At 52.1% G+C, this 10933-nt stretch overlaps 1 protein-coding gene across 1 annotated transcript in view; it reads right to left on the reverse strand.

The window, feature by feature from the left end:
- Positions 1-690: 690 nt before the first annotated feature.
- The window catches only part of LOC125487325 (prominin-2-like), a 16998-nt gene continuing 6755 nt past the window's right edge, over positions 691-10933 (reverse strand). The window contains exons 5-15 of the mRNA XM_048618492.1: positions 10575-10659; positions 10233-10379; positions 9366-9437; positions 8323-8415; positions 7386-7439; positions 6620-6700; positions 5393-5461; positions 4841-4930; positions 3972-4081; positions 1621-1695; positions 691-878 (exon numbers count right to left, since the gene is read on the reverse strand). Coding sequence (XP_048474449.1) covers positions 851-878; positions 1621-1695; positions 3972-4081; positions 4841-4930; positions 5393-5461; positions 6620-6700; positions 7386-7439; positions 8323-8415; positions 9366-9437; positions 10233-10379; positions 10575-10659 — 904 coding nt within the window. The 3' untranslated portion in view covers positions 691-850. The remainder of the gene's footprint in view (positions 879-1620; positions 1696-3971; positions 4082-4840; positions 4931-5392; positions 5462-6619; positions 6701-7385; positions 7440-8322; positions 8416-9365; positions 9438-10232; positions 10380-10574; positions 10660-10933) is intronic.

Here is a 10933-nt window from a genome sequence, read left to right on the forward strand (position 1 = left end):
ACGGGTTAACGGATTGAGATTAACCGTCCCTCCCTCCGTTCTCCTACCGTGTCACGTGTAAGCCTACGGGAGGGCCCTCCCTCCGAGCCAAAGGCGAAGCAGCGACTTGCCTTCCCGGCCGTCGGCGGTAGCTTCCGGTTCCGGGGCAGTCGGCCGGAAGTGAAACCCCCCGCGTTTCCCCGGCGACGCGGCCTACCCTTACCCCTCGACGCCCAAGCCCGGAGTCTCCTGCACCCCCCCCCCCCCCACCCGGGGCGCCGCGTCGAGGGATTCCGGCCAAAATATTTAAAACAAAAAACAAAACTTCTGGCGAATCGACCGGAGCCTCCGAATCCGGGGCGTCTGGAAGTTGTTCCGGAGAATCTGGGAGTCGGCGGCCGAGGCATCGAAGCGGCGAATCTCCCCCGGAGAGTCGGTGGGAATCCGGGAGCGGCGCTGGAAAGGTCAGCAGGCCCAAGCGGGAAATGCGCGGGGCAGCCCCGTCCATTACCACCACCACCGGGAGGGAGTCCCGCAGCGCCGGCGGGAGCGACGTGCGCGGGGGGAGGCCCGGTGAGGGAGCCCGGGGCCCCGGCCCCGCCAATCCCCTCCTCCCCCGGGGGACCCAGCAGGGGTTCAGGCCGGGAAGCTGCTGGCGGGATGCCTCCCCTCCCACCGAAGGGATCCGTACGACAGCGGCGCATTCCCGGGGCCTGGGCTGGGATGGTCACCACGCGATGGTGGGGAGGGGCGGCGGGGACCGTTGAGATGGAAGCAGAAGTGCACAGGAGGATCCCAGGACGGGAAAGCAGCGGGCAGCCTGAAGGCAGAGACCAGGCGCTGTCCTCGGATACCCTCTTCCAGCTGGGAGTCAGGGAGCAGGAGCTGGAGGTTCATATCTGTAACAGAAAAAAACACACACACACACACACACCAGGTTTTCAGGAATGATAGCAGCTCGGCCCCAGAACGAGAGAGGCACAGCAACCGTTTCATTCTAACCTGCCCCATCAGGATCTGAGATAACAAGGTGTGGAGCTACATGAACACAGCAGGCCAAGCAGCATCATAAGTAGCCTTCCTGCTCCTCTGATGCTGCTGGGCCTGCTGTGTTCATCCAGCTCCACACCTTGTTATCTCAGATTCTCCAGCATCTGCAGTTCCTGCTATCTCCGAAACAATTTTAACCACCACTCCCCCCCCCAGTCAGGATCGCACATTGCTGCTGTCCAAGCACAGTACTCCCAGACAGGGAGATCTGTGCCTCCAGGCCGACTGATGCGAGGGTCAGGGGACAACACGGGGGCTACGAGTCTGTCAGAATTGGCCGACTCGCTCTGTCACACACATTGTGACCCGTTAAAGATGACAAAGACCTTGGGCCTCCAACAGCCATCCAATTTGGTTCTCAGAGATCTGGGGCTGTGAGTTAGATACAGCCTTCGGCTCAATATCAGCTCGGGAGTGTCTCTGTTCTCTGCAGTGAAGGAAAACACTGTGACAGAGTGAGTCAGTGTGTGACAGTGTGTGCTACGGTCAAAACACAAGGAGCCCTGCTGTTTGTCGAACATGTGTACTGCGTGGAACAGGATCTCCGTACGGAGAGAGTAGACGAGGCTGGGTAGAGGAATTGTTACTTACAGACCCATTCCTGTCGGAGCATGTGCATTCTGTACCCTCGGGAATTTGAAGTTGGTCATTTCTGAGAACTTTGGGCTGCAAAACAGAAAGGGAGAGGGCTGAGTGACAAAGTGTGAGGAGGAGGAGGGAGGGCGGGGAATGGAGGGGGATGAAAAAGAGGGGAGTTGAAGTCTGTAGACGCTGAAGGTGGTCAGAAGCAGGGGAGGAGTTGGGAGCATGATGAACCGAGATGGAGCAGAGAGAGAAAACAATGGGGTGTGGTGAATGGGGAAAACGAGAGAAGGACGGATGGGCAGGGTGATGAGTAGAAAGGAGGGCTCAGGGAGACGCTGAGCCAATCTGACAAGTACTGGTACCTCTGCCCATTCCACGCACAACTCAGCGTGGGTCCATCTTGTGAAATCCAGCACATCAATGCTGGAAGAGGAAGGCAAGGTTACAGATCTCGGTCGGCAGACGCACTAAAGCAGGAACAGACTGGGACACACTGGTGCAGAGAGAGAGAGATAAAATGCGCCATTCCTGCAATCTGGAAGCCACACATGTGATGGAGAATCCTCGTGAAGAATTAGTTACATGGAAAAAAAATGGCATTTTTTAATCTACATTGGGGTTTGAGATATCGCACTGTTGAAGACAACTTCAGAAACCTTTTTGCCTTCACTGTTAGAGTTCACTTTTTTTAATTTGTAAGTCGCGGATCAAAAAGCTAATGGTGGATACACCCTTCAAAAGTGAGTAACTTGCCACTCATTTACACAGCTGCTTGCTTGAGCGGTCTTTGAAGTGTAGCGTGCAGACAAGCTGGAATTGAAGGGTGTCTGTACAAATGGGGCTCCATTTGGCAACAGGTAGCCGTTTGCTCAGTGGAATTGTGACCAGTTAAAGATGACAAAGACCTTGGGCCTCCAACAAATTATCTAATTGGTTCTCAGAGGTCTGGGGCTGTGAGTTAGATACAGCCTTCGGCTCACCACCAGATCAGGAGTGTCTCTGTTCTCTGCAGTAAAAAACAACACTTGAAGCCTTTTTTTAAAAAAAAAACGTTTATCTCTCCTTGACCAGTTGCTGTAAGGTGTGACTTTTAATTAGATTCGGAAACAGAACATTCAGTACAATCAGTCCATGCCGACCATGTTCCCAAACTAAACTAGTCCCACCTGCCTGCTCCTGGCCCGTACTTCTCCAAACCTTTCCTATTCTTGTACTTATCCAAATATCTTTTAAAAGTTGTAACTGTACTCACAACCACCACTTCCTCTGGATGTTCATTCCACACACAAACCGCTCTCTGTATAAAAAAGTTGCCCCTCATGTCTTTTTTTAAAACTTTCTTACCTCACCAAATGTGTCCCCTTGTCTGGAAATCCCCCACTCTAGGGATAGGACACCTGCCATTCACCTTATCTATACCCCTCATGATTTTATAAACCTCAATAAGGTCACCTCTCAACCTCCTACACTCCAGTGAAAAAAGTCCCAGCCTCTACCTGTAACTCAAACCCTCCATTCCTGGCAACATCCTGGTAAATCTCTTCTGAACCCTCCCCAGCTTAATAATGTCCTTCCTATAATAGGGCGACCAGAACTGGACACAGTACTCCAGAAGGGGCCCCACCAACGTCCTGTACAACCTCATCACGACATCCTAACTAAAAGGTCTGAGCAATGATAAGTCAGAGACCTTTTCTATGGAAACCAGCTACCCTGTGCCTCTTACAGACCGATGGCAGCATCTGGAGAAGGATGACTGAGAAGCAATGTTCTGACCTGCACAGGAACCATCTCAGTGAGCCTTGTGAACTGGATCCAATGAAGTGCTTTCCCATTCTTCCCCTCCATTCAGAACACCCGTGTTTTTTCCCCCTTTTCCTCTCTGTGTGTTGTAAGTGTGAGTTAATGCATCATAACTGCATCATACCTGGGGGTAGAGATGAATTACTTGTAAAAAATTGTGACTTTTTTTTTGATCAGAATAACCTGCTCTCTGCTTCTGATCGACCTGGTTCAGGGAGGTGAATCGGGGATTTTTATGTACTTTATCAAATCTTTAACGACGGGTCCGGAAATGGCAAGGCTTGATTTCCAGTGCGTAGCCTTGTGAGATGTGACACAGCTCCCCGATTTGCTCTGGAAAATGGCGCAGGACGAGGTGCGGTCTCCATGGAATGCCGGCAGAGGACCGAAGTGGAGAAGGGAGGCAGGATTGCTGTGTAATGATAATGTTTGAGGGAGACAGAGACAGAGAGAGAGAGAGAGCACGGCCACGTTTGGGGAGAAAGTACGGAGGTCAAATGCCAGCTCACCCAATGCCCCCTCCCTCCTCCTTGCCAACAGAGGGCACTGCTCACCTGGCTGCTATGTTCTTGACTGGGCGGTAGTGCTTGGCAGTCTTCACCGCAAAGATGATACTTGGGATGAGGAACAGGGTGCACCAGCCCAGACAAAACCAAAAGGCATTCTGTGGGAGCAGGAACATGGTCATGGTGATGCCAGCTGGAGACGGTTGACTGCCACCGGCTTCGGTTACGCCAGCCACCCCGGTCAAGAGTTACTTAAAAGATATTTCCCCACGCGTCTCGCTTTTCCTCGGCTTCCCTCACCATTTCACCCCGCCCCCCACCCCCGGCCCCACCATCATCTGTTTTAGGGAGTCAGTGATGTAAAGCCGAATGTGGTGCCAGTCAAGTGGGGGCTGCTTTGTCCCTGGATGGTGTCGAGCTTCTCGAGTGTTGTTGGAGCTGCCCCCATCCGGGGCAAGTGGGGAGTATCCCATCACGCTCCTGACTTGTGCCTTGTCGATGGTGGGACAGGCTTTTGTGGGGGAGGAGTCAGGAGGGGAGTTACTCGCTGCAGGATTCCCAGCCTCTGATCTGCTCTTGTAGTCACTGTGTTTATATGGGGCGAGTCCAGTTCAGTTTGTGGTCAATGGTAACCCTCAGGATGTTGATTGGGGGGGTGGGAATTCGGTGATGGTAACACCATTGAATGTCGAGGGGGCAATGATTACATTCTCTCTTGTTGGAAATGGTCATAGCCTGGTGCAAGTGCGGCACCAAATATCACTGGGGTGTGGAGGGGAAGGGGGTCTCTAACCTCTGCATACAGAACCTGCGGGTAGGATCCCATCCCCGGATGGCCAAGAAGGTCCTCAGGAGATTCCGAAAGTTGGGACCTAAAGGCTGTGCCTCTCAACGCAATTCCTGCATTGCCCACTTACCCAAGGATCGGTGACATAGTCGCAGGAGAGGATGCGGGCATTATCGAGAAGGATAATGGCCGGTTGGCAAGACAGCAGGTCATTGATAATCTGTGGAAAAAGAGGAAAAACTGGCAGGAAGTGGTTGTCAGAATGATACCCAAAGTTCATCGCTTGAACCGCGAACCACCAGGCCCAACCCTTATAGACGTTGTCCAAGTCAGGGAGGGCAGGTCATTCTCTGCACAGTGGTACAATTCTCCCCACACTGGCACACTGCCACCGCTGCCGTCAGGGGCCTGGCGAGCCCCACGCTAAACGCTGAGGCAGCCAAAGACATGGCAGAGTCTCGGAATGGGTCGGAAGGGCTGTTTTCCAAACCGTATGGGGGTATGGTTGGAGGAGTTGGGGGGGTAGATGATTACTGAATGCAGGGGTGGTAGCCTGAAGCCACAGTTGCGCCTTCAGCCCCTCAAACTGGCAGGATGGCGCAGTGAGTGCATGAAATGATCCCACCCTCGCGGCTGGAAGATCACAGGGTATGTTGGTCAAAATGGCATCACCAATACTCACTGTGTCCTGGACCCAGTTTAGATACTGGCGGAAGTATTCCACCTGCTTATTGATGAGGCACTGAGTAACCTGAAATCACAGAGAGCTGGTCATTAACAAATACGAGCACCCTGCTACTTCCTACACGCATCCTTTCACCCCATTTCTCATGCCCCTCATCCCACCATGAAGTCCCTCCTGCTGATAAAAATCCCTCTCCTCCAAAGTACTTTTTGTGTTTATTCGCGGGGTGTGGCTGGCTGGGCCCAGCATTTATTGCCCTGTTTTCCCCCCACCTTGAGAAGGTGGGGGTGAGCCGCTGCAGTCTGTGTGGTGTAGGGACCCCCACACAGTGCCCTCAGGGAGGGAGTTCCAGGATTCTGACCCAGCGACACTGAGGGAACGGTCGATATATTTCCAAGTCGGGGACAGTGAGGGGCTCGGAGGGTGAACTTGCAGGGGACGGTGTTCCCATGTACCTGCTGCCCCTTGTCCTTCTGGATGGAAGTGGGTCGTGGGTTTGGAAGGTGCTGTCTGAGGGGCCTCGGTGAGTTGCTGCAGTGCATCTTGTAGATGGTACACACTGCTGTTACTGAGCGTCGGTGGTGGGGGGGGAGTGGGATGTTTGTGGATGTGGGGCCAATCGAGCGGGGGGCTGCTTTGTCCCTGGATGGTGTCGAGCTTCTCGAGTGTTGTTGGAGCTGCCCCCATCCGGGGCAAGTGGGGAGTATTCCATCATACACCTGACTTGTGCCTTGTCAATGGTGGGACAGGCTTTGGGTGGGGGGGTTGTGGTAGAGTCAGGAGGGGAGTTACTCGCTGCAGGATTCCCAGCCTCTGACCTGCTCTTGTAGCCGCTGTGTTTATGTGGGGCTGGTCCTGTTCAGTTTGTGGTCAACGGTAGCCCCCAGGATGTTGATAGTGAGGGGGGCGGTATTCAGTGATGGGAACACCATTGAATGTCAAGGAGGAGATGGTTAGATTCTGTCTTATTGGAGATGGTCATTGTGGTGTAAATATCAAGCATCACCAATTAACCAAGCCTGGATATTGTCTGGGGTTGTGCTACAATCTCACTGTCTTGTGTCTTGTGGCCTTCTCTCTCTTTCCCTGTCTATATATCTCTTTCTCCAATAAGCCCTCCACAGCTCTCTCTGCCACCTTGGCTACACCAGCTCACATCATTATGAAGCCCTGTCCGTCTCTGTCTCTCAACTTGGTCTTCAGTTGATCTGCATCAAAACTTACGCTTCTGATGACTGCATGGGTGGTGTTCTGAATGCTGGATTCCGCTTCCTCGACGTTATTGATGGTCTGCTGTACCTTACCCTGAAATGCAAAGCATGCTGTGCCCGTTATCAAGAAAGCATTCACTTTATGCCCTGGCTGGGCAGCCCCGCACCATATCCCTGGCAGCTAAAGAGATCTCGCCTCAGAAGACGAGATCAATATAGTCCCTTAACCTGGAACAACCCCTTTCACGATTCCCATTCCCTTGAAAGTGAATTTGCGCGTCTGTCCGATGTGGCCAGGCCAGCGTTTGAGGCCCATCCTTCTCCCTTGAACCGAAAGGGCTGTTTTGGCGTGAGCATGCTAGAGTCACCTGTAGGCCCCAGGCCGGGTAAAGGCAGTAGAATTTACCCCCCCCCCCTCCCCCCCTCCCACCACCTCCGGGAAGTCCAAGTACGTCAAATTTGGGCTTACTCACTGAATTCCGGTTGCCCCCATCGCGGTGGGATTTGTACCCGTGGAGGTTTAGAGCAAGGACCAGCCTCACCACCACCACCACACTACCAGCTCCCTGAAACGGACCTCTAGATAACGGGCAGTCTGGCATCTAGACAGGAGCGTACCAACCGTGCGGGGCTGGACGGATGGGGAGGGGGGGGGGGAATTCCTTCAGGAGAAAGGAACGATCATCCCCCCGCCAACATTTAATGAGAGCATGAGTGCGAAAGGGGGAAATCGGGTGAGGACTCAGAGCTGGTTGTCAACACGTGAAGGAAGGACGTACCTGTACTGTTGGAGCAAACGATGATAAGTATTGGAAGCTTGTGTTCAACTGGGCCTAAAACAGAAACAAGCCAATCAGTCAGGAGTGGGCATTGTCTCCAGGCAAAGGGATGCCAAAGTTATCTTCCACAAAATACCTTCTTGCTCCCTGTCCTTTTTCTGCCTTATGTTCTGCCTCTGCTTAACAGTTGCGAGGACCTTTCCTACGCATTCCTGCATGTTGCCTCTGGCTGTTATTGGCCAACCTCCACACGGTCTTCCTTAATCGCCACCTTACCTTTTACCTTTATCCTGCCATATTTCTCTTCACAATGTCCACTCTTTTGAAGATTATGTGTCTACTATGTTAGAAGAGATGGGCAGAGCCCCTATCCACCACTTAACCCTCAGTCAATATACCATCATCTGCTCTAGATTCCAGCAGAGAAGGGGGCCAGTTACTGATGATCAACAGTTAACAGCCAGGCTTTGTTTAAATATGTGTTAATACACAGGTTACAGTTCTTTGCACACACACCGCACCTGTTTCAACTCAACAAATAAGTCACTGCATGTTTATTTCTCAGGGCTATTCCTTGACCAATCAGTGTCGAGCTGCCCTCTTTAAAATTTAAACAAAAGCCTGGCAGTTAACTGTCAAACATCATTTACTGGTGCATTCTCCATCAAAATGCCTCAACCATTCTTGTACGGTACAAATCTTAGCTTCCCCCTCGACTGCCATTCTTGCAAAGTGTCCTGATGTGTGCAAGAGAGAACAATTCAATAAAATGTGTCTTTTGTCAGCACTGCTGTCTAAAAGTAGCCCGAGGGACTAAATGTTTTCACTAGTGCAAACGGTAACACTTGTGTCGTTCTATTCAGAGACCAAGGCAGCATACCATCGTCGGCATTGGAACGACATTGTCATCACCAATGGCCAAATATTCACCACTCACCAGATGCCCTTGCATTGTGCTCACTGTCGTGTTCTGTATTTCCCGGAGCTTCATAGCCTGCCGTGATAAATTGCTTTTGATTTCAGGGTCAGACTGTGGGGTGGCGAAGGTGGAAGGGGAGAAACATCAAAAGCGAAGTTAGTTATCAGGTCTCGCACCTTTTAGAAATTGTTGGCCACCTTTAACCAGGGTTGGCTGTCAGTAATGGTTGGCCACCACTAACAAAAGCCGGCTGGCATCAGTAATGGTTGGCCACCATCAATATTAACATTCCACAATTAATGATGGCTGTCCATCATTAACAGTGGTTGGCCACCATTCAAATTAACTCTCCACAGTTAATGATCACTATCTGCCATTAACAATGGTTGGCCACTACTCATATTAACTCTCCACAATTAATGATGGCTATCCATGATTAACAATGGTTGGCCACCATTCATTATTAACTCTCAACAGCTAACGATCGCTATCCACCACTAACAGTGGTTGGCCACTATTCATATTAACTCTGTTAATAATGGCTATCCACCATTAACAATGGTTGGCCACCATCTGTATTAACTCACCACAGTTAATGATGGCTATCCACAGTTACTGATGGCTAGCCACCATTCATATTAACTCTCCACAATTAACGATGGCTATCCACCAGTAACAGTGGTTGGCCACCATTTGTAATTGTTGGCCACTATTAACAGTGATTGTCTGCCAGTAGCCATCGTAGGCCACTTTTAGTTATAGTTGGCCATCCACTATATGGTTATGGTTATCCACAATTAACAATAGCTGACAAGTATGAACAGTAGTTGGCCACTTTTAGCCCAATATTTGGGTGATATTAGCAAAAATGGTCACCTCTCGCCCGCATCGTTTCCAACCCCATGAGTGAGTCTGATTTGAATATTTCCACAATAACACGAAGTGTCCATCCGAGGATTGACCAGCAAAGAGGCCGGTGTGTTTATGGCCCCTCTGGAACGTCCAGAGGGTGAGTTACAGGAGGTGGGTGGTGGATGACCGCAGCGTGTTGTCTCACTCACCTGTGTGGATTCCAGGGTTTCAAGGGTGCTGGCCAGGTCGAGGAGACTACCTTTCACAGTCGGTTTACTGATCTGTCAGGAAACAGGCAACACAGACAGAATGTGTGGGATCAGAGCCAAAACATGCGACACTGGATGATACGCCAGACTGAAATGAGGATCCCACATTTCCATGTTCCCTCACCCCCTCAAAAACACGTTCCCGCCATCCCCCCCCTCCGATCATCTGAAGGACGAACCCCCCCCCCCCCCCCCCAAGGGACGATTTCCAAATCACTCTTCCCTCTGATTTCAAATTTGCCTTCCCCTCCCCCTACCATCACCCCCCGACCAATCAGAGGTGAAGGGGGAGTGAGATAACTGTGGCCCTTCCCATAAACCCCCTGTTCACATACATGTGAACACACACCCTCTCTTTCTCTCACACGCACGCACACGTACACTCTCACACAACCACACGCACACACACACAGTGGTATCCATGGCAACACCTCAAGCGGTCAACATGCTTGCCAACCAATTGGCATCATTTCGCCCACTTCCGCCAGCCCCCCCCAACCCGGAGTGTAAACTGCTGTTCCCCTTTGATGTTCGGTCATTCTTGCATGCGGTCCTGATGCAGTCATGAGGAAAATGTTGGCAGGGTGTCCCTCTCTCTCTGGCTCTCAGCAGAGAGAGAGCCCTTGTAGGCCTTGGGTGTGGAACGGGGAAGTGGATGTCGTGCTTCCAGAGAGTGTAAGGGGCTGAATGGCCACTTTGTGCGCTGTGCCAATGATGGCGACACACTTGGCCATATCTCAGCAGAGGTCCTCACTCGCCCCTCCCTCCCCCCAAACCCACCACTGCCCATTCTGATGCGCACAGTACCTGCTGAATGAGCTCTGTGTAGTTGAGGTCATTAATTCCGCTGTTGGCAAACATCAAGAGTTTTAGCCTTCCTGCCTCTCCCAGTAGAACGAGGCCACCCAGATCCACGTTCAGTCGCTCCGCGCTCTGTTTGAACACATCTGTGTACTGAAGCAGGGAGATTTGCTGCTTAATTCCGTGAAACCTCAGGCCCTTCCACCTCCGGCCCCCAGACTATCCCCTCGCTGCTCCTCCGGTCACCTGAGTCGCCTGCCGACTCTCACAGTGGTGCAAACGGCTCCCCCGCCCACCCCCCATTCCTCTCTTTCAGCCTCAAGGCCTGAGTGGCATAGAGATACGTACGGCGCTGAGGTTGAGTGAATCCTTCAGCTCCATCCTCTGGCTCTGAGGAAGCAGGTCGAAGATTGAGGCACCCTCCCGACAGCGACTGGAGGCGCAAAACAAAAAAAGAGATAAGAAGCCAGGATTAATGGCCAGGAGCGTCGCCGGGGTGGGAGGGTGGGTGGAAACCCGGATTCGTATCCCACCGCCGAATCTGGGATCGGCAGCTAGTCGTCAGTGATAGGTGACCGTAAAAGCCAGATGCCCCCACACCCCCTGCCAATGATGCCCTCTGAGGGGGTTACGCATCCTACCATCTTGCAACACTCCGGGCCTACATGAGACTCCAGATCACCACGGAGACTCGGAAATGGACTACA

Source organism: Rhincodon typus, chromosome 40 (assembly GCF_021869965.1).
Source record: "Rhincodon typus isolate 14 chromosome 40, sRhiTyp1.1, whole genome shotgun sequence".
Lineage (NCBI taxonomy): Eukaryota > Metazoa > Chordata > Chondrichthyes > Orectolobiformes > Rhincodontidae > Rhincodon > Rhincodon typus.